General features: G+C 52.1%; 2 protein-coding genes across 2 annotated transcripts in view; both read left to right on the forward strand.

Moving 5' to 3' along the window:
- The window catches only part of BNIP3 (BCL2 interacting protein 3), a 139,391-nt gene that overhangs the window by 25,537 nt on the left and 90,611 nt on the right, over positions 1 to 23,243 (forward strand). The gene's annotated exons all lie outside the window — the stretch shown is intronic.
- Positions 1 to 23,243, forward strand: part of STK32C (serine/threonine kinase 32C) — a 45,464-nt gene that overhangs the window by 6,107 nt on the left and 16,114 nt on the right. The window contains exon 2 of the mRNA XM_065746429.1: positions 17,273 to 17,328. Within this exon, the coding sequence (XP_065602501.1) occupies positions 17,273 to 17,328 (56 nt within the window). The remainder of the gene's footprint in view (positions 1 to 17,272; positions 17,329 to 23,243) is intronic.

Consider the following 23,243-nt stretch of genomic DNA (forward strand, 5'->3'; position numbering starts at 1 on the left):
GGAATGCAGAAAATAATATACATTAGGCTTGGGTTGCTTGCACCGTGAGAGAATGTGCTTTTTGCTCTATGGAAAGTAAGGCTAAAGCCTGGTCCCAAGTAATTTGCACTTTAAAGGCTCAGTATGGCATGTTGTAATGAAATGAATAATTCACAGCCCCAGTAACTTCGTGTTCCAGGCCTGGTTCTGGGTTTTCTCCAGGCTCCAGGACGGGGCCCCCAGCCAGGCCTCAGCCCCACACCTGGCCCGGCACTGCCAGCGCTCTCTCGGGTCCTGCCTGGCCTTGACCTTGGCTGTGTTTGCTTACAGTCATACATTGCTGCACCTTTAACCAGCAATGAGCCCTTCCAGGGAAGACAGTGTTGGATTGAACTGTTGCTATGAGCTCAGCTGATCTGAGTTCCCCAAATGGGAACTGATGCTTGTCCAGAAATGGGGTCTATATTGTTGGGAGAGTAATGCCTCTCACCATAAGAAAGACACTGAGGCCCTGGAGTGTGTCCAGAGAAGGACAACGGAGCTGTGCGGGGTCTGGAGCACAGTCCTATGGAGAGCACCTAAGGGAGCTGGGGGTGTTGGGGTGGAGAAGGCTCAGGGGAGACCTCACTGCTCCTTACAGCTCCTGAAGGGAGGTTGTGGCGAGGTGGGGGTCAGCCTCTGCCCCCAGATAACAGCGATAGGGTAAGTCATGGCCTCACGTTGCATCAGGGAGAGGTTGGGTGTCAGCACAATGTCTCCAGACAGCAGCCAGGCATGGCACAGCTGCACAGGGCTGGGGAGCCCCCGTCCCTGGGGGTGTTCAGACCTGCAGGGATGTGGCACTGAGGGGTGTGGGGTTGGGCTGGGCTTGGGGATCTGAGGGAGCTCTTTCAGCCTTCGTTGTTCTGTGATTGTAGAATAGCACACAGTGCTCAGCAGCAGAGCTGGTGGCTGCTCTGCTCCCACAGCACATTGGTGTGCTTGGCTCATCCCCAGCAGCAGCCCTGGTGTGCCTTGCGTGCAGCTGCTCTGTGCAGTGGGGCAACCAGGGTGTTGCTGTGTCGGTGCTGAGCAGAGGTCCCGTGGTAGCTCTGCTCTGTTCCCTGCAGTGCAGCACAAGCTGTGGCCGTGGGGGTCTCGGTGGTTTGCCCCTTCATGTGCACTATGCTCAGTGTGTGCATTTCCTGCAGCACTGAGACACTGCTGACAGAGAGCGTGCTGCCTCCTCCCCGCCAAAGGTATTTTGGGAGCGCGTGTCTGCTGCTCGTCTCTTCCAGGACAAAGATAGGACTGTGTTCCTAAAATAGCACTGCGGGGCCACGTGTGCACTGCAGGCTGCACTGGTGCTTCTACTGAGGAGGAAAATCCAGAGTTTGTTTTTGAGTTATCATAATTGTGTTGACAGTGCTGTCGCGTGGAATGCTGTCTTAGCTGCGCAGTGTATAAATTAGCTGCAAGTACAATGTATGTGCGGGTACTGCACACTGCTCACATCACAGTGTAAGTGAATAAAGAAGTCAGCAGCTTTTCTAAGTGCACACACGTGTAATTGTGTGCCTGTTGAGGCAGCCAGGCCTGTGGCTGCTGAGTGCCCTGCATGGGTTCGAGCACGGTGCTGCTGAGGGGACTGGCACTGGGGGTCCCGGTCTGCTCCTGTGGGTCCCGTCATGTGCATGCATTTAGGAGATCATCACAGGCATTGAGTGCTTCTCTGTGCTACTCGTCTGTCTGGCTGCCAAGAAATGAACTGTAGGGAACAGCTCCAGCTCTTTTCCATGGAACCGTGTTTCCTTTTTGTTCTCTTATTAACGTTTTCTTCGTGGTGCTTAACTAGAATGAAATGCTATTGCAGAAACCTGCAGTAGAAACCACTCTTTAATCCATAATTACGATATGTGCAGCGTTATTAGAGCTACAGTAATTAAACATTAAAAAAAGCCAGGGAAGCTGTGTTTGGTGAGTGCACCTCCCATTGCAGACGGTGAGTGACACTACCCGAGCGCATCTGTGCAGTGCTCCGCTGAGCGGTTGGTGCGTGTTCACCTGCACACACCTGGGAGGTGTCTGGTGCTTTGCTGTGCTGTGGGGCTGATCCTGCACGGGTCACTGCCACGGGTCGTGACGATTGTTTCACCATGGCTCTGTGTTTGTCGCTGCATGAAACGCAGTTACCCAACCAAGGGCAGCTCCTCTCCTTTTTTCTGTGAGCTTTGTTGCGTTCTGAGGGTATGCACACAAGGTGCACGAGGACTTCAGTTACCCGTGGTTATGGGGTTTAACGTGACTCTTTTTCTTGGAAAAGCATTGTTAATTATTAACGCTGAGAACTTTTCTATTAATTAATGTTTAAAGTCTTCCAACCGTGGTGTTGGAGGCTTCCCAAGCGGTGCGTAGCAGCAGCACTGCTTTGCCCGACTTCGAATATCCGTGTGAGCCGCGATCTAATCATACAAAACCATCTTTTTTTTCCCTTCCCCTTCTCCGTCCCTCAGAGCTGCGTTGGTGCGATGTCACGCCGGAGCAGGCCGCGCTGCCCCGCCCCCCGCAGCCCCGCGGGCCGCGAGCTGCTGTCCATGGTGCTGCAGCGCCCGGCCCAGCTGCTCCGGCTCTGGAGCCGCCAGAACGTTATTTCCTCTTTTTTCCTCAAGCAGATAGCGTCGTTTCCGAACAGTTTGTTCCCGTTCCTGGTTTCATTATCAAGCGCAGAGTGTCACCTGCATAGCTGGGTTTTTCCACTCCAGGCATCGCCCTCGTGTGTGCTACGCTGATGGGGCTGGAATCAGCACTGGGCTGTGGGGGAAGGGAGGGCGGGCACACAGACAGGCTCATCACTGGACTGAAAGCACTGCTGACGTAGACTTCGTTATAGGAGCAACTGAAAGGGACGTGCCTTCGTTGGGTTTGGTGCTGGGGAAGTGCAGACCTGCTGGCTTGACGAGGATCGGTCTTAATTAAAGTGTTCTGTAGTTGGAGGGTAGAGAAAGCCATTAAGAGGCATCTGCTGAGGCTGCTGGGGTGATGTTAATTATTGATGGTTAATTAAAGAGCAAGTAAGAGGGAAGTTCTTTCAGGGACTTGAGGGCTTGGGGCTGCCTGTTGTGTTGTGTTTTCCCATTGCTGCCACACACTGGCTCGGCTGCGGGCGTTTTGCAGACGATGCGGTGTGTGCTCCCTTGCAGCGTGCAGGCACAGCGGTGGTGCAGCCTGGTGCCTCTGCTCGTCAGCCAGCCCTGCAGCCCATGGCCGTGTTTCTTCTTTTGCTGCATGGCACCACGTACAGTCCATCATCCAGCATGTTCATTTGCTGTTTACACTGCAAATTTGTCTCAGTAAATGAGCAAAATAAATGTTGCTTATTTGTTTTGACAGTTACAGTACAATTTTAATTACAGTCCTTCCCCATATACTGCTGAATGTTATGTGGCGTGTTTGGCGTAAACAAAGATGTTCTGCTCAAGTGAGATGCAGTTACTGGAGTCACACTGTCGAGCTGGAGCCCAGACACTGAAACTCGAGTTAAAATACGGTGAACTTCAGCTTTCCTGTTTTACATTTGTTTTTGCAGCCTGAATGCAAGGAAACGACATAATCAACGTGAAGAGCAGTCAATGAGAGCAACTCCATGAACCCTTGGGAAGTGAGCTAAGAAAATAAGAAGGGGAAAAAAATAATGTTGGTCTTCATTTGTTTTGAGTTAGGAACAGGAACCACAGGTACTGTGGCGCAGTGATGCTCGCAGTGAGTGCTGCTCAGAGCGCTGGGTGCCGTCGGCTGCTGCTCAGCAGGAGAGCGGCCTGGGCTGCCTGGTCTTCCTCTTAATCACTCGCTGCCTCTGAAGGATCTATTTTAAAGCCTATTGTGCCAACACGAAGGCAGCTGCAACGCTGTCGTGCAATGGGAAATTGGCAATGACTTTGCATTTCATAATTAGTTAAGGAGGAATGGCTTAGGGCGTGCGTGTCTTTCAGTGTGTCATTAGAGCGTGCCTCCCGTGGTTGACGTGCTGGTCATGAAGAATAGGATTTCCAGTTCCCGGAGCGGGCTGCTTGCTGCTCAGAGCGCCGTGTCGGGGCCGTTCCCTCTGCTCCTGAAGGTCGCGTCCTCCGTTGCTCCTCCACTGGGAACATTTTGAGGAGGTAATGTGAGAGAGGAACTATTTCTGGAGATTGATGTGGAGTAGCAACGAGGCTTTAATTAAATAGGTGTCTGTTACTTAATGGTAGCTAGAGAGAGCAATGCAGCACTCGGAAGGATGCAAACCTCCGGCTTCCTTGCAGAAGCTTACTTTGCAAGCTGCTAAGATAGAAGCAGCGTGTTCTGCTGTGGGACAGGCCTGAAAGAAATTAACATCTGTCTTTGGAGGAATTAATTGCTGGAAGTGAAAAGTGTTCACCTGGGCCTTCTGCAGACATTGTGCTGGGGGAGTGCACTGTCACAGAGCACCCTGTGGCATTCTGCTCTCAGCTTGGTGCGGAGCTGATAACCAATCTGCTCTTCAGATTTAATGCCATATTTCCCTGGTGTTTGCTGTTCTTTTCCTTACAGTTCAGGTTTTCACACTTTTCCTATCAATCTCAACACCAGCTTCTTAGAAAGGGTGCGTTCCCTGGGACGGGGTGGCTGGAGCACTGTGGGATGGCCCCCGGGGTGGGGAAGGAGCATCACTGCAGTGCTGCCTGGTCTCTTGCAGTGTGTCCTAACAATGGCTGCAGCCCAAAGGATGGCTGGTTTGGGAGTGTGGGGAGCGGTGGGCATGGCTCATCCCTAGTGCTGCTTACACTCGGCTTTAGAGTTCAGTTAGGCAGCGAAGAACACGGGCCCAGTCATGCTCGTTTAGAATCAAATTAGTGTTTTTGCAATTTCCCTTACGTCTTCGGGGTATTTTTATCATCTACCTCATTCTCACAGCCTTGGCTGAGTCATCTCTTCCCCAGTTTAGATTTATGCTCCTTTCTGTGCCTGTTCCCTGCGGGGTCTGACTCTGTGGAGCACAGCCTGGTGCTGGGCTCGCTGGGGCTGTCCCAGGCTGGTGTTATTTCATTACGTGGCACTGGCTCAGGCAGTTGTGATCACTGATGTGTTTTATTTAGCAGCCTTCTGAATTAGCCAGTGTCCATAACACAGCAATTCATCGCTTATCGTAAGTGTAACGGATTAGGCTTCAGCGTAATTATTGCTAGTTTTTGTAGCTGTGAGGTTTATGGAGCAAACACGGAGGGGAAGAGCAGCCCTTCCCAAACTGCGGGCCCTCCTCTGGGCAGTGAGATGCTGCTCCTGGGAGCAGAGGGCTTTGCTCCTTAAGGGATGGCAGGATCGTGTTTTTTGCTTTCTAATCGATAGCAGAGCTATTAGGAGAGCTGACCTGTCGATGTTTAAGATGTGCTGTCATTTTCTGTGCTCCTGCCACACTTGATTTCCTTATTTAATGAAGAAAAAAATATTTCTGCGTGGGGACAATGGACAGCTGTACTGCTCATATTCTTCCAAATGGTGAATATTGTATTTATGATGGAGCAATCCAAATACGAGCCATCTGTTACTGAGATGTTCACTTCATAGAGAACATTTCCTCATCTCTCACGTAACGTTCACATGAAGAGCTGAGGCTGCTTCATGGTGGATAATTTCTTTGTGGGAAGGATGCTCACCCTGAGGAGTTCCACCAAACCGTGCATTTCTTGTTCCCGAGATGTTGCTGAGGAGTTGCCAAAACATTTTGGTAGTAATGAACTGTGGCTCGACCCCATACACAGCTGCGTGTGCTGTGGCCCGTGGGGACCCCACAGGCAGTGCTGCAGAGGCAGCCTCAGCCAGCTCTGCTCTGCTTCCAGGCAGACCCTGCGGCTGTGCTGGCCCTGGGCACAGCGAGGCACTGCTGGGTCCTCCCAGCTTCCTCACCTGCATGTTGCTGCAGATCCCTGCTGCGCTTACTTCATTTCCTCCACTGTAAGAGCATGTTTCATCCCTTTGGCGAGGCTCTGTTTGTCCCACTTTCCTGACACGGTCCGGTTCTCCCTGCCCAGCCTGTCCCGCTCTGTGCCATGAGCTCCCAGATGGGAGCTGGGTGCTCCCAGCTCAGGGTGCTGCTCGTGGCCCGCAGTGCTCCTGCTCTCTGCCCCTTGCTTTGTTTGTGTTTTTCACGAAGATAGCATGTGCTTGATGGTAATCACAGGCTTTCAGTGCTTCACGAATGGAAGGGAGCTGAGGGCCTGCTTCCCGAAATAGAGGATGTCAGCAGATATTGTGTGCTTTGGGAGCACATCTTTTATGCAGGCGTCAAGGTACGCATAGTGTGTGAGATTTGTGTTGTTGTTACAGCAGAAGTCTGACTTGCACCAGTGCTGATAATTTACCCCTGTCACCGATTCCTCATGGGAAATTGCAGGGGTGCTGCCTGTGTCTGCATTCTGCCTCTCAGTTTCGCTGCCAGCTGATGCCCAGCGGGTGTGGCTGAGGATGGCAGAGCTGCAGGCCCCGTGCTTTGGGGGCCCTGGAGCTGGGGGCTGGGGCTCCTCAGTGGGTGCAGGGCATGGGGAGGGCAGTCAGCCTGGTGTTCTTTGTGCACCGCGTTGGGTGAAAGCTGCTCAAGGGATGCAGCCCTTCCCTTGTGCTTTGGTCTGTGTCACAGCAAAGCTGGAGAGCTTCTTCCTCCGAGCTGAGGACGGGGAAGGAGGCAGCCAGAGGCAGAAGATGCTTCAGAAGTCACGGGAATGTTTTTGGTTTCTCCCAATTGAGAAGATCTGCCAGCGCGTCTGCCAACTCAGTGTGGTTCCCTAACGTAACCATCCTTGTGTTTTAGGCACTAATTTTCACTGGAAGTAATTTCTTAAAAGATTTTAATCAGCTCAGCTTGAAGCAAATAAGTACACAGGAATTGAGCTTCCTTCAGGAACGGGCTGACACGAATAGGGCCTCAGCAAATTCTTCCATCTCCTCCGCACGCTCGGGGTGTGCAGCAGATGGGTGCTCTGTGCCAGCCACGGTAGATTTTCCATTCCTGTAACGCACGCGTTAAATTTGGTTCCCTTCTCTGACATGGAGATAATTGCTCCTTAACAAAAGGAGTGCTAACAGTTGTGTTGTGATCCATGGGCACGGTCTGGCCGCATTTTGTACAGCTCTAACCTGTTATTTAGAAAATTGCTTTTATTGCTGATAATTGGGCTGAAAGGAAGACTATTTAATAGCGGCCAACCCAAGCTTCTGGGACATTAAGTTCTAATGGACAGATGCGGACTGGTCTTAAAAGCTGAGTCTGACATCATCTGGCTGCTCATGAACTGTTAAACCTTGTTTCAGTAATTCTCTTGGCAGCTATAGTTGTGTTGCCATAGTTCCTTTGTTAACAGAGCAAGGCATTAATGCGTTCTGAGCCCTTCTTGCCCAAAAGACAATAAAACCACCTTCCTCATGTTTGAAAACATTAGGAACCTATTATAAGAGAAGGCAGTGTGGGTAGGTCGGGTCCGCGCGGTGCTGAGCGCACGGGATGTGGCTTTGTGCAGAAGTGGAGTTGCTGACAGTGCCCTGGTGTAGTCTCCGTTTGGCGGATGGTGTCCGTGCAGTCCTGGCACAGTGTGCAGTGTACTTGGGCAGCTCGGACAGAGCCTGGCTTCCTGCTGCAGTGAACTCAGAGCCCGCGGTGCGTGTTGGGCCGACGGCACACGAGGAGCAGCTCCCGGCCACGTGGGCAAGTCGTGTGCACTGTGATGCATCTGCCCCATTTTCGTGACAGTAAAGATGTGCTCTTATTTCCCTTTTATTGATGTTTCTGTATCTTTCCATGGTAGCAAGAGCTGGAGATTAAACAGTCTGGGAGGAAGACAAGTGTGCGTTGTGAAGGCAGAACTATCGGGCAATAAAGCTTAGCCATTCTAAGACTGCAAATGGTCATCTAACATTTAATAGGGGACTTTCTACGTCTGTCAGTGTCTGTCTGAGCTGATGGTGAGCTGCTCAGAGAGATATATCCATGGAAAACTCTTGTCAAATTGAGTTTTCTGGCGGCTGCGTTGCAGCACACGCAATGCTGATGTGGCTGAGCGGTGCTCCCAGGTTGGAGGGGCTGCAGGGGGCTCAGGGGGACTGCCCCTGCAGCCGTGGGCTCCTTGAGGCCCCATTTCCTATTTCTTACCTGTGAGAGCCGTGCCCTTCTCGTTGCCTCCCCCTCTGTCAGCCACCTCAGCTGGGGCACGCTGTGTGCTGTGCTGGGGAGGTGTTGGGGGGCAGTGTGGGGCAGGGCTGGAGGGCTGCACAGGGCCCTGCTGGGAGCTTCCTGGGCTGTGCTGGCAGCTGTACAGAGCTGGTCTCTGTCCTTTCCTCCTCGTCCTTCAGGCAGACCCGGGGGCTGAGTAAGTTAAAATAAGTTCCCATCTTCTCGGATGGAAATCTTCAGATTCAGCCCAAACTTATTTAGAGAGGGATCCGTGGGAGATTTATATGGTTGTAAAAGGCTTTTGTGAGTAATTATAGGCTTAAAGAAGTTGTAGCACCGGGTAGTGACAAGTGGTATTTATTCCATATTTCGTTCAATATTGCAAATTACATACTTGTTTAAAAAACGGAACGGTGCCGATGGAGCTGAGGGGAGCTGCCCAGCTGCAGCCCTGCCCGACAGGGCGAGCCTGGCTGCTGGGCACAGCTCTGCGGGTGGACCACTGGCAGTGCTCCTCTGCTGAGGGCTCTGTGGGGATGGGCATGGGGCACATGGGGTGGGGCTGCTGGTGTGGGCCTGCTGTGTCCTTGTGGTTCCCAGGTCGGACTGGTCGGCTCTGCCAAGCGGTTGTGCTCTGTTCATCCCAGGAGCTGGGCTTGGCTCCTTGCAGCACGTGGCTTCCCCGCAGCGGTTAATTACGGTGTTTTAATATAAACATCTCTTCATGTATTTGAAGCTGATGATGGATTTTGAATATACCTGGGCACCATTAAGCTGATTCGGGAGACATTCAGTCTTCCTGTCGATATTTTTGAGTTGAGAGGAAACAGATTTTCAGCAATTTTTTCTTTCCTCCAGAAGGCAGGAAAATCATATTTGCCTTTAGGGAATAGGGAGAACACTTTCCCTTCATGAAGTCAAACTGGGAAGTGCTGGAGATGTCAGCGAGGAGGAGAGAGGCTGAGAGGAGGAAGGGTAAATCACACCATGCTCTGCCTCACTTCCCCACGTGTGTCTCAGCTCGCTGCCCTCCCCAGGACAGCCGGGATCCCACGTCCTGCTTCGGGGGCTGGCGGTGCTGGGGAGCCGGTGGAAAGCCGTGGGTGTACAGCTCTGCTGGTTCTGATCTCTGCAATTTGTAATGAGAGGTGGCCGATGCAGTGCTGAGCTCCCCAGCTGTGTGCTGACCTCTCCTCAGCTGGCTTCATTTTTTCCTTTCCTTTTTTTTGTTCCCACAAATTGCTTTTAACGGAGACATTTGCAGCGTGTAGCTGCCACGTAAGAACAGCGTCCTTATTTAAGGAGGAGTTGCTTTAAATCTGGTGCATCAGGTGAGAGATAATCTGGAAGGTGAGATGCTGCGATGTGGAAATGGAAAGTCTGTCAAGTCCAGGTGGCACAATTTTCTCTTGTTTGTCATTGTTACACTGATTATGCTTTCCCTAACGTATCCCATCATTGCTTGCTGCTCCTGCTTTGTCACTATGGCTCCTGGGGGCACTGAAGGGCTGGGACTGAGGCCCCAAGGAATGGCAGTATGACATCGTTGCTGTTAATGACAGCATATCTGGAGGACCAGAGGTGGTCTGAGCAGATCATTTGTGTTCCCATTGCTCTTTTCCATTCTGAGGCAGACCCAGGACCAGGGCACTGCACGTGACAGGGTCCAGGAGCACGCAGTGTCTGTACAAGTGGCTCAGACAATATTCACATCTTTTTTTCTATAGGCAGTGTCATAGGAAAAGAAAAATAATTACAAAGCACAGTGGGGAGAAAAGAATCCCTGTTGGCACTGGTGCTGGAGCTGAGGTGCACTGCGGGCAGCGAGCTGCCACTGGGCTCATAATGCCTGCACGGTGGCACTCCAGTTCAGGACTGCATCGCTGCACCTCGTGTGGCTCCTTGTCACACCACTCAGATGAAGTGGAGAATGGTTGAAAAATGTTATCCTATTTGGTGGAACATACCCTTAAGTTTGGGCTTTTCTGATGGTAGCAATTACATTCGGGTTTCAGGACTTTTCCCTGACAAGTCAGATAGTGCTGATGCAACAATAACGAGCAGATGGAAAAAGGAATTTATTTAATAAGTCAGTGTGAATTTGAGGGGAAAAAAACAAACCCCAAACCAGGGGAGCAGTTGCAACATATTGCTGAGTACCTTGAAATTATTTTAGAAATAACAGGATTTGAATCCAGGAATTTGGATTCACGCTGGTGCCTGCTGGTATGTGCTGGTACGTGCTGGTGCCTGTTGCTGTGGCCGAGGTGTCCCACGGCAATGGCTCCATCAGCTAGCACAGATTGTTGCTGGCTTTGTGTGCTCCTGGGGGTGATTTCTCTTCACTTGTCTGCTGCAGTCTCCTCACGCTCAATAGAGTGCCATGGACGGAATAGTTCAGTTTATTGTGTTCTTAAATTGAGGCTTTCCTTTTTTTGTTGTTTCGCATTTAGTACCATCCATTTCAGAGTGCATATACGTGAGGCTTTTTTGACTTGTTTCCCAGTTTGATCCTCTTGAAACCAAAGCCAATGGTAGAAGAATTTGGAAGCCCAGGGAATGGAGTGTTGGGTATTTATCCTGAGCAACGTTGTCCTTTGCTGGCTTGCTGTAGACTGGTGAAGCCAGTTGTCTGCACAGAGTCTGTGCTGCACAGTGTGGCTTCCAGAACATGCTGTTCTTGGTTTAGACAACGCTGAAGAAGTTGAGCTCAGCTCTACAGGAGTCCTAATTATCTCCATCAGCGTATGTGCAGTGGAACTGTTACACGTGTGTTGCTGGGTGCAGCTGGGGCAGGAGGGATATCGGGTGCCACCTGGCTGCACATCACTAACGTTAAGGCCAAGGAGCTGATCGTGCTGCGCGTGAGAAGCTGTGCCACTGAGCAGGAACTCTCCTGACAAAGGCTAGTGGGAGTTAGCGTTACGCTGTTTGCTGTTGAGCTCAACACTTGGACTGAATCAAATGCTAGCTAGGCTTGTGTGCAATGCTGTTATTAGCTCTCTTCTTACCAAGTAGGTAACGACCACTTCAGTGTGCTACGGGAACAAAGCGATGCCGCAGTTAACGCGCTGCGTCGGCAGCTCTGCAGGCAGCATCCCTCCGTGTCCCACTGAGCTGCAGTGCACCTGGGGCTGTCATCCTGGGCAGCTCTGGGTGTAAGATGCACGGCCCCACGGTGCTGCGGTCCTCTGCCCCCTTTGCACCCACTGGGCTGCGTTTCTTTGCTCTCCCATCTGTGTGGCACAGCCTGTGGTCATCTCAGTGCTGCAGGAGCTGTGCTGGGCCCGACAGAGCAGCACTTGCTGGGTGGGGTTTGTTAAGAATGTGAAGTCAGGACGTGCTGTGGTGTCTGCAGGCTTAGCGTGACGGAGCAGCATGAAAAATGCAGGGGTTTAAAATTGTCCCATCCTCATGTGGAGCAGAGTCCAAAAATAGAAACAGCGGAGCACAAGAAATGTATGTTAATTCTTCTCTGGGATGAGACTGGCCTATTTCTGTAAGTAACTCCGACTGCGAACTGTGGGCAGCACAAACACGCGTTGTGAGCTGTGAATAATTCAGTAACACTGAAGCAACGCGCACAGGAGGAGCTGCAGTGGGGATGGTGGTGCGCGGAGCCAGGCAGCCGGTCTGCTGCCTTCCACCTGCTGCTTTCCTCCATGGGGGGAGCTGGGAGCTGCCCTCCCAGGCAGGAGCACTGAAGGCAGCAGTTTGTGGCGTGGGCCCCCCCGGCTGCTGCTGCTTAATGGAGGGAACAGCTATTCTGCTCATCCTTACAGCAGAACTCCAGAAAGCTTCCTGCTCCAAGTGGTTAGTGCTGCTGGAGAGGGCTCCTCGGTGGGCTGCAGGGAGCTTCCAGCAGCGCGCTGTGACAGCCACTGCCCTTCCTGGCTTCACGGGGCATGCAGACAGGACAGGAGGAAGCTGCAGCTGAGCTGAAGTGCTGGCAGGGCTGGTGGTGCTCAGTGCTGGAGCAGAGAGGTAACAGTTGCGTTGTGCTGCAGTGTCACTCATTAAGCCTGATCCTCCTCCGTGCTCAGACGTGTTCACACAAACTTTGTCTCAGCAGTTCGTTTCTTTTCCCCCACGTCAGATTTTATGTTTTCCCTCTGCTGACTTAAAGCCAGCACAGATCACAGCAGCGTGCTGCGTCCCCCAGGCTTTAGGCAGGAGAGCGAGCTCTCCCATCTGACGTGCATCAAAGTCACGATCCCGAGGGTCTGTAAGGAGATGCATTATTGATGGGTATTGATTGATAGTGCTGACTGTTGCAGTGACTTCCATGAAGATGGAGGTGACCTCAGGGCAGTGCCTTGGGCACAGCCTCAGCTGGAGCGTGTTCTCTGATCTCATGGCTGATCCTGGAATAGGGCGGTACCGGCTGGAGCGCAGAGGTTGGGGAGCAGCCACCCATGTGCTTTCAGCTCCAGTGCCACAGCTGCTGTGGGGACTGGGGCTCATTCAGGCAGGTTGATGCTTCCACAATTTAATGTTGGATTTGCTTCCTGAGCTTCCACATCCACAGTTTTATTACAGACGTGGTTAGCTTTCGCTGTGTCCTGCTCCGTGCACTTTGTGCTTCCTCATGTGCCCCTGCTGGCTGGCTGCTCAGCCCAGAGCTGGGAGCTGCCTTCTCATGAAGCTGGGAGTGCTGCAGCTGGTTTGTTACAGTGGAAAGGTTTCTTCCTGTGCACAGTGAGTTCCTGCACTGTGTGGGTTTGATTTCTGTGTCCTATGAAATCTCTTTGGCTGCCTTAACCTGGGCTGATCCATGCCCCAAGATCAAAGTATGATGTGAGAGCAGCTGGGCAGCGTACATCATCAGCTTTTGGTTTGAAATTGCTTCAAAATTTGTCTTCAGCCAACTTTTCAAGACTGATTTCTTTAAGATTATTACTATTTCTATTTTTTTTTAAGTGTCAGTGTTCTCCACCAAACCCCTCTGGGGTGGAATGCTCTGTGCTGTGGCCTCAAGGCAGGACCTGGCCCTGCAGTGTGCTTTGCCACATCCCTGCACACTGCGAACAATTTGACAGGGGATTCAGTGTTGTGGCATAAATGTGTTTGCAGTTTTTGTTGACATACATTTATCTAAAACTGCTTGTCCTTCCTGAGGATCAGGGATGGGTGGAGTTGGGTCTGGAGGGTGGTGGCTGTGGGGCTGGGGGGAGGTGCTGGGAGACGTTTTGTTCCTTCTTTTTTCCTGCATGGCTGGAACAACCAAACCTGGTAATTATAATGGAACCGCCCTGGGATTAAATGGCTCAAATAACCTTCCTGATCCTTTTGTTCTATTCTGGGAGAAATAGCAGGGAGAGATGAAGAAAAATAATGACTGGTGCTGTGGAGTGAGAAGCAGTGATTATCCTGCAGCAGCGGCTGTGCGGGAAGGGGAGCAGCAGAGCTGCACAGCCACCCCTGCTCCATCCTCCTGTCTCTCCCATCCCATCACCCACCCCAACCGGGGTGCTTGGCAGTACCCTTCTGGGGTGACTTGCTGGCCATGTCTGAGCACTAAGAACATCTCCCATGTGGGCCCGGGCACTGGTTGCTCGTTTCAGTGTGGGTACCTGGGCACAGTGTGGGCGCTGCAGGTGTTGGGGACGTGCTGTACTGCAGGGCTGGGGAGTGCTGTCGGGGCTCAGCCCACGTGTTGGCTGTGCAGGGGACACGTGCTGGTGGGCTCTGCTTCTGGCCGGCACCACCGGGAGCTCAGCCAGCACCCTGCACCCACGGGGAGCTCAGCTGGGTGCTGAGAAACAGGTTACCTCTCGGGGTTGTTGTTGCCAAGTATTTAATTAATCCAGCAGAATTAGTGCTGGCAAAGGAAATGGGATGCCACAAACAAGGTGCTGTGTTGTTCACAGCCATCTCCAGTGCTGCTGAACCCGCTGGTGCAGAAGCAGATGAACATCGTGCACTGGCCCATGTTTGGGAATCATCCTGGCTGATGTAAGCAGTATTTTTGCATTCATTAGGAGGGGTTTGTGGTCAGTGTCAGTGAGCCCGTCTCCCCGAGGTTTCTCTGATGTTGCTTTGTATGGTGTATCTGATTCCTTACAGTGTCAGGGGCTCATTTTTCATCACACAGTGATTTATTGGTTTTACACGACTTCTGAGCTGCTTCCTAATGGTATGTTTGAATCCTCAGTTTCTAAACGCATTCATTTCTAGCGCTGGGCTTGTATTATACCTTTCATTTATCTCACTGTCTACCAGCATTCCTGGGTAGTTAATGCTCCCTTGAGTTTGCTGACAGCTGCTGTTCAGGTTTCCATTTTTCTCACCCATGTAATCTCCTCCATAGATGTGGACAGGTGAAGCAGCCTGGCCCCCCAGGGCTCTTCCTGTGCCGTGAGGTTTGTGCTGTGCCATGCAGCCACCTTGGAGCTGACAGAGTGGGGCAGAGGGGCTCCAGCCCTGGGATGCTGGGGCTGCTCCCCGCTGTGCTGCACTGCCCTCTTTCCACCATTCCCCTGTGTGTGTTCCCCCTCACATCTCACCTCAGTCCCTGCTTTTGATTTTCCTGATCTTTCCAACTCGTTCAGCCCCATCCTCCATTTTGAGAGCTTTCCATACCAATTCTTTCCCATCCCTCCTGCTGCTCTCTCCTGCCCCTTTCAGCAGCTGAACCTTTCATTGGGACCTCTATTTGCACTGAGGTATTTGCCTTCCTTACAGGTCTCTGTGCTCCTTCCCTGCCTGCCTGATGCCATAAGATCTGCCCCAGGCACAGCACGTGCTGATCCCTCCGTGGCTCTCAGACCATTCCCACCTCTGGCTGCAGTGAGGAGTGCCCTTCCCTCTGCCCGCAGGAGTCGGGGTGATGTGAGCTGGGCTGTGGGCTGAAGCTCCTGGCATGCCGTGGCAGCAAGCCTGTGGTTCCTGTGGCTGCGTGTTAATGGTTCTGCATCAATTACTGCGGTGTTTGCTCCCAGAGCTAGGTTGCAGTGATATAATGGGTAGACAAACACTATGAATTATGGCACCGTATAGAAGTGCATCAATGAAGTTAATTGTGCGGTGCTGGTCCTACGGTTCTGCTGCTGGAAGCCAGCTGCAGTCAGTGCTTTGCTATGGCTTGCACCAGGCCCTGCTGCCACACTTGCTCTGCTGAGATGTTTTCCTTTTCTGAAGTGCCACACGTTGTGCACAGAGAGCATCGTGCTGCTCCTTCTCCCTCTGATGCTCTTCTCCCTCTGATGCTCAGGTTTGCCTCTTACGTACTGGGATCGCCTGCTCATTCCTGAAGAAGAGAATGGAACTGGAACACTTCAGCTCAGCAGGGCTGTATTTAGTTTTCAAAGGGACACATTGCCCATAGGCTCAGGGGCCTGGTGAGCGTTCGTATCTCCATTTATTCCTTGACTACCAAGCTTAATCTGGATCAGCAGTAGTCATGGTGACGTGAAAATGGCAGTTGGGGTTCTGTTTTCTAAGCAGCAGTGCTTTCCTCCACAGTATTCAAATGTTGTACTGGAGAATTGTCCAAGGCCGTCCTGTCGGGCCCGGAGGACACGAGCACTGGTGCACGATGGCCGTGCTTGTGGTTCCTCTGAGTATTTCCTGGTTCAGTTCATGGATTTGCTTGCACGTGCTGCCCACGGTGCCTCAGCACTGGCGCTGGGAGGCTGGATTTCAGCACGGGTACCAGCGGCAGGTTGCAGCCTGGCTGTGTGTCTCCTGGGGCAGTGTCTGTGCTCGGGGTGGTAGGAGGGCCTCAGCACAGTGCTGTGTGGCTGCAGCCTGCTCCTGCCAGGGGCCGTGGTCTCTGAGCTGCCCCTGTGCCCCTGCCCACGTCGCACAGCGGAGCCCAGCTCTGCTGAGTGCTGCTGGGGGAGCTGCTCGTTGCCGAGGGAGGGCTGTGGTGGGGAGATGCCTCCCCCATGCTGGGGGTGTGGGAAGGATGGGGGCAGCCCCACCTGTGCCTCCCACGGTGGAGCTGCCGCTGGGGGGACGCGGCGGGGGCTGCGGAGGCAGCTGGCCAGCATGCTGTTTTCCATTTCATTTGGCAGAATTGTCAGAGTTCTTCTGCAGAAAATGTCCCACAGAAGTGACGATAACAATATTTTGGATATAAGCCTAGCAGAAAAGGATAATAGGAACTCCGCGGGCATGTGTAGGCTTTTGATTCATCCTCGGAGATGGCAGATGTGAGTTTACTGGAGATATGGGAGTGGGACTCAGAATATTTATGGTGAATTCTGTGCTCCCACTCTTCCTGTGTGATTTTTGCTCTGCTCTCTGTCAAGCACGCGTTCAGTGCGCTCTTCCCATCGCGTGTCACTCCTGCTGAAGTCCTGCAGCACTGCTCTCCTGGTGGGGAGGTGGTGGGCTCCTGCACCAGGGCAGGCTCTCGTGGATGGACAGGGTCACTGGGCTGGGGGGACACAGGGATCGGGGAACGAGGAGGCGGTTTGTGCGTGGCACTGATGCTGTGCCCATCGTATGGGCTTTCGTGGCAGTATTTCTTCCTTCATTTGTCTGCGAGGCACTCCAGTTACATGGCACTGGGGGCTGCATCATCGTTGGTACAAACAGGCACTTCTCTATTTATTTAAGCCTGGTATTGGATTAGATTGCAGCAATAGGTTGGTGGAAGGGGTTTTGTTTGCAGCAGTTGCTGACGCAGGCAGGAACTGATGGGTTACCACCTTGTCCTCTCCTGTTGTGAGTCCTCGCTGTGGCTGTGGAGCAAGTGGCAGATCCAGTGCAGATGGGTCGGTACATGAGGAGAGTGGAAGTCATTCCCATCTGCTAATTGCTGTCCTTTGGAGAACACAAATAAAGCACCAACTGAGTGTGCACAGGGGGGAGGAGGGGAGCGGAGCTGCCACAGCTCTGTGCTCACATCCTGGCCCCATCCTCCTCCCGGAGCTCATGTGCTCGTTTGTAGTGCCTCTGTGACAGTCCCCTATCACCACAGGTCTGCTTAGCAAACTGTCCCTGAGCATTGCTACCAACATCGAGCAGGTCAGGGACCACCGAGGGAGAAACAAGCGGTGTTGTGCATCTTGCACGCGAGGCAAGGCGGCGATTTAGTACAGCTCTTCACTCGTCCCCCCAGCTTTGTAAATCTGAGCTCTTTGCTGTGAAGCACTTACCAATTTAAATTCTTTTTTCTTTATCTTGTAGTGAACTTTGACCACTTCCAGATCCTCCGGGCGATTGGGAAGGGAAGCTTTGGCAAGGTAGGCTTGGGCACTCGGCGCTGGCATTCCTCGGGTGCTTCGTCGGATGCTTGCCATTGTGTTCACTTGAATGGTATTGTTGCTGAAATTAATTATTTTCACTGTGGAAGCAAACACAGGAAAAATACCTTCAGAAAAGCGCTTTGTTGCTGTGAAGCACTGCTTTAATTCATGTCAAGCAGCCGTACTCCAGCTACGGCACAATTCTGAGCACTTAAAGGCCATTTGTCAGCTTTCTGTTTCCTGAGGGGTTTATTGTGGGTGGGAGCTGGTGGTGGGGTGGAGGCAGTGCTGCGGCCGTGCCAGGGCCCACACAGCATGGCCAGGAGTGCTTCACAGCCTCAGGCAGATGCCACACTCAGGAATGAATTCTGCCAAAGAGTTTTTGTTGATATTTTTTTAAATTAGGTTTTTTTTTGCCAACTGCGTGGGAGAAGGTGGGAGAGGATGATCAGAGAGCTGGATAGCTCGGGAAGTCAATTAGTTTGATTTGCTGCTTTATATTCCTTTTCCATTCCCTGTCTCACTGACGCTGTCGCTGTATTTGCTGCTTTTATCTCAGCATTTCACGCTGTTTATTTGCAGTGGAAGCTGAGCATGCATGTATGAGACTTCACTGTGTTGTTACTGTTTCACAGTTATTTGTCACCTGCATTTTACTGTGTCCCAGCAGGAGCTGTGCCCTTCTCTTTGGGTGGGACATCTGCACCCAACGGACTGGACAGCAGCCCTGGTCATGGCTCATGGCAGTTGCTGGGTTTGGTTGTCACATCATCTCGTGCAATGGTTGTGTAGTGTGGGGTTTGTGCTGGGACTGCGTTACGCTGGGGCGAGGAGATGCAGCTTAGAAGTTGGGCAAAGCATGGAATTTTAAACTTGTGAAACAGCACAAACTCGTTTAGAGGTCGGTGCGAGCACCTTCGTATCTCCCTGCACTGCTGAAATAAACCTGAACATGAGTTGAACAATCAGAAGAAAGCTTTATCCCCTCGTTTCCTTCTGCTCTGGTCGCCTGGGCTGGTTTCTCCCTGTCTGATCAGATGCTGTGAGCAGTGGCTCTGTTGTTAGCACTGCTTGCTAATGAAGGTGTTTCATCGCAGCCCCAGTTAATGGAGGTGTCTGTTGCATCGTTCTGGTGTGCTCGGGGCAGAATCTGCCCGCACAGATCCCCGCCTGCCTGGGCTGTGAATCCCACGGGAGGAGGGCTAATGAAAATGTTATGCCGAATGCGGTGTAAGTCAGGGAGAGGTGGGTTTTGAATAGTCACCCCCATCTGTGCTCGTGTCTCTTGAGCAAGAGGAGGCAAAAGCTGAAAGGAGAGCTATGTCAGGTTTCTGAGGTTAGGTGGGACAGTGGAGAATGATTTAATTCCTTCCTTCAGTAGTGATGTAAAGCTGAAGCAGACAGCAGATGCTTCTGACAGGAACAGGAAATCTTGGTGTTGTGACTTCTGCTCGTTGCCAAAGACAAAAAATCTGAGCCAAAACCTCACTGTCAAAGAGCAGCTAGCGCTGATTCTGAGGTCAGGGGAGGAGACTCATCCTTCCAGGTGGAAATTTTCTGGGAGCAGAGGTTGATTCTGGTGTGTGGCAGCACTGTGTGTGCTGGGAAGTTACTTCTACTCGGGAGGAACAAAGGGGACACAGTGTTTGTGACTCCGGGCAGAGCCTCTCTGACTTTGAAGAGCACATCACAGCAGCTTTGGTTTGTGTTTTATGTTAAGGAAGGATGAAGTTTACAGCATCACAGTCTTTCAGCCATCAGAACTGTGTATGATTTCATCAAAACGCTGCAATGATTCATCTGTCATTTTTGGGATAGTTATGTCTATATGATAAACTTCCTTCGATGCTGAGGGAAGCTTTTTACATTCATGAAGTCATTTACAACTCACATTTAATTGTGGAAGATGTGGAACTATGTATCTGAGAGCTGCCACTCGAAATCTGTGGGTGAAGCAGAACGTGGCTCAGAAATGGCCTTTGCAGACTGGGGGGCCCTGAACTCTCTGAGTTGTGTGCAGGAGCCAGCCCATCTCTGTACACGACAGAAAATTTTAACCATTACATTAATTTTAACCATTAATCATTAAGATATTGTTAATCACATAAAGGTCATGCTCAATTCCTTGATCAGATTAGCAGATCTCTGGTATTTTCTGTGTATATCAGAGGTGGTTGGTTTGCAGCTGTTTGAGGGGAGTGCAAGTGTTGAGCTGCTGTGCTGATGGGAAACTCAGGGCAAGTGGCAGAGAGACAGCGGGAGGCCTGGATGCCTTGGAGGCATCAGCTGCATTGCAGGTGCCTTGACATCTCCCTTTGAGAAGTGACCTTCCCTGGGTTAAGTCTTTTCAGTTTGAGCCAGCAGGCAGAACGGCACTTTATTCTCCCCACGGTTTCTTTTTATCTGAGCTTCCATACATACTCTGAATCAGCAGCTTCCTTCCCTTCCCTTCCCTTCCCTTCCCTTCCCTTCCCTTCCCTTCCCTTCCCTTCCCTTCCCTTCCCTTCCCTTCCCTTCCCTTCCCTTCCCTTCCCTTCCCTTCCCTTCCCTTCCCTTCCCTTCCCTTCCCTTCCCTTCCCTTCCCTTCCCTTCCCTTCCCTTCCCTTCCCTTCCCTTCCCTTCCCTTCCCTTCCCTTCCCTTCCCTTCCCTTCCCTTCCCTTCCCTTCCCTTCCCTTCCCTTCCCTTCCCTTCCCTTCCCTTCCCTTCCCTTCCCTTCCCTTCCCTTCCCTTCCCTTCCCTTCCCTTCCCTTCCCTTCCCTTCCCTTCCCTTCCCTTCCCTCTTTCCTGAGGATTAAAGAGCTGAGGTTATGGGAAATTCATTATTTTCTCTTTGCTGCTGTGAGGAAATAAAAGCGTATCTGTCTTCACCTGCTGCTGGAAGTCAGGGGTTGAACCAGGATCCCACTGAGAGGAATGGTGATGGGAACACGAGGTGTGATGGACCTGTTGCACCGTGGGTCCCCTGCCCACGGGCTCCCCCACCCTGCCCTGCCTGCTTTGTGCTCTGTTTGCCCACTGACCTGCACTGGAGTGAAGGCTCATGAAGCTGAGCAGCCCACAGGTGGGGAGAAGGAAGTCCAAGCATGTGCTGGTGTTACTGGCAGAGCAGCATTTCCCTGCTGGGCCGTGGTGCCATGCCTCCAGCACAGCTCTGTGCAGCCGTGTGCTCAGCACTGCTGCTCCTCCCAGCCCTGACAGCCTGCAGCTGCAGCTCGTGCAGCTTTCATCCATCTTCTAAAGGTCACACGTACCCATCCAGTACGTACACCATCAATAGCAGACCCCTTGAAGTCTATTCTCAACTGAATACCTCTTTGATATCAGTGCAAACTTTATCCTTTGTATTTTATTTATTTTTTTTCACAGCTTTACAAATGTTGAATTTTGTTTCCTTGAAAGAAGAACTAGAAACGTAATCCTTTGGTTTTAAAGCACTGCAGGTTTGGCCCTTTTTATTTCTCTGCCTGCACAGGATGGGCATGAGGCTGTGATCTGATCTGTGATCTGTGAAAGGAGTCTGGGACGTGACAGCACCTCTCCAAGGATGCTTGTGGGGTCTGAAAGCCTTCACAGGACAGTGATTCACAGTAGAAGCTGCCTCCTTTATCAGCAGTATGTACCCAGAGCCTGTTCATGCTGGCGTTAGAAGCCACCTGGGGTTTGTTTCAGCCCCCGGCATTCCCGGAGCTGAGTCATGCTGGGTGGGATGGAGGTGGGGGCTGGGGCCGGGGGCTGGCAGAGCCGCCTGCAGCAGTGCTGTGCCCCAGGCCCGTGCCCAGCCGAGCTGTGTGAGCAGCAGGTGCCGGGAGCTGACTCCTCCTGGGTCCTGTTTGCTGCTTGCTTGGTGGAGATGTGTTCAGGTTGTGAACCACGGCGCTCTAACGCTGTGCCTGTTCTCAGGTAGGGCCTGACCCTGAGCTCGCTCCCATTTGGCCGCTGATTCATTACATTATGTCTCAGGGAAGCATCCTGTCTGTTCTGCTGAAGCCTCTTAATGAGGCGAGGATGACTTTTCCGGGGCAGTACTCTGAGTCCCTCTGCTTGTTTGCGAGTCTGTGCTCCCACACCTTCCTCTTTGCTTCCCACCCCGAGGTGCTGAAGGGCAGAGCGTGCTGCGCTGATGCTGCTTTCTGGGCTCTGGCAGCTGGGAGATGTGTGCACAGCTCACGTGTGTCCTTGGTGGGCTGCAGGATAACCCCGGGATGCTTTCATCCAATTCGCTCCCCAGCACGTGGTGGGCATGCGAAATGTTGGCCTTGCAGAGCTGTTGGGGAACGCTTATGCCCCTCCTGCAGTTCTGTCACTTTCTTCTGTTGTTCTTTCTCATCAAAGTGCTCCAGCACTGAGAGGCTTGAGTGTCTTGCTGCCAGAACAAAGCCTGTCTGCATGAAGGCAAAGCAGCAGCCCTGACTTGGTGTGAGACTTCCTGGTGCCTAATAGTATGGGTTAATCATGGTTGGAGCCCTCCTCTCCTCTCAGCTCTGTCTTCTGTGTGGTCTCGTTGCTCTTCACAGAGCTGAGAGGAGCTGCTGTATCTTCAGGACTGCACTCTCTCTGTGAAGTCTGCCTGGAACTGGCCAACCGTTCCAAGTCAATAGGAGTGAGTATGAAAAGGCTGCGTATCCTCGTCTGAACAAATGTTTAATTCATGGAGCCATGAGCTAGGCTAGCAGACTTGATCCCTAGCGGCATGAGCCTGCAAGGTAATGCAGTTCATAGCAGAGCTCCTCTGTGGCAAAGCCTGGGTCGGGGCCGTGTCCCTGATGCTGGTGGTGAGCAGCAGTGTGACACAGCTGGGCACTGTGTCCAGCAGGATGTGCACTTCCCAGCAGCACGGCCCTCGTGGTGGCTGCAGCGTGCCAGCTCCATCGCTGTGCTGCCAGTGGTGATTGGAAAGGGAAGAGTCAAGGGTTAATTTCGTTCCTTAATTTTGTCGGCCCCAGGGATGACATGGTGCCTTTCCCTGGCATCCCAGGGAGTTGTTTTCTTCCAGCTATTTTCCATCCCCTCCCACCTGTCAGCTATACAAAGCAAAGACAAACGGAAACATATGATATAAAATGTCTTTAATTTTAATGTAATTTTTTATGCAGAAGCTTTTGATTTTTAAAATGCCTACCATTAAGTGAAAAGGAGATGTATCTGAAGTTGTTGTGCTTGCTAGGTTTACTCCTTCAAATCCAAGCGAGTGCTGGCGATGTCGGAGTGCAGACAGAGCCCTCTGGCACAGCTCTGCAGCCTGCTGTGCCCACTTTGCTTTTGCCTCCTTGTCTGTGCCCGCTCCTGTCCCAACCTTCAGCTCTCATCCATGCTGTCCTGCAGCCACCACCCGTGCTGTGTCTGCTCTGGAGACAGCCCTGCTTCTGCTGCTGGCTCCCTGCAGCTGACACTGTATGGCTCTGCAGAACCTGGCACTGGCAGTGGGGACTCTGGGTGGGTGCTGCCCAAGGGGAGGGAGCAGTCCGTGGGGATTGCCCTGGGGGAGTTCCAGACCCGTGGGGATGTGGCACTGAGGGGCATGGTGTGGTGGGCACGGTGGGGGTGGCTGAGGTTGGACCCGGGATCTCAGAGAGCTTTTCCTGAGATTGGCTCTGATCCCCTCAGCCTGCACACCGGAGCAGCGTGCATCGGTGTGTGTGAAAGAACTATTCCTGGTTAAGCTCTTCCTAGCTCCTTCCTGGGACTTTCTTCAGTACTAAATGCTGATAACATCATCTGCCCCTCCAATCTAAGCTGCATGCAGGCTGCTGTCCAATGAAGCCAACTTTAAAAGGTCTCGTTTTAAAGTGAGGAAAAAATGTGCCCTGCTGTGCTCGTGTTAATTATAAATCTCTCAGTGGCTTAAATATGGTGAGCATTTGGATCTTCCCTGTGTTCTGACAAGCCGTCATGCAGCACACCCCCACATGCT

The sequence above is a fragment of the Cyrtonyx montezumae genome, unplaced genomic scaffold (genome assembly GCF_038088225.1).
Source record: "Cyrtonyx montezumae isolate F1298 unplaced genomic scaffold, pur_monq_1.0 scaffold_4, whole genome shotgun sequence".
In the NCBI taxonomy this organism is placed as follows: Eukaryota; Metazoa; Chordata; class Aves; order Galliformes; family Odontophoridae; genus Cyrtonyx; species Cyrtonyx montezumae.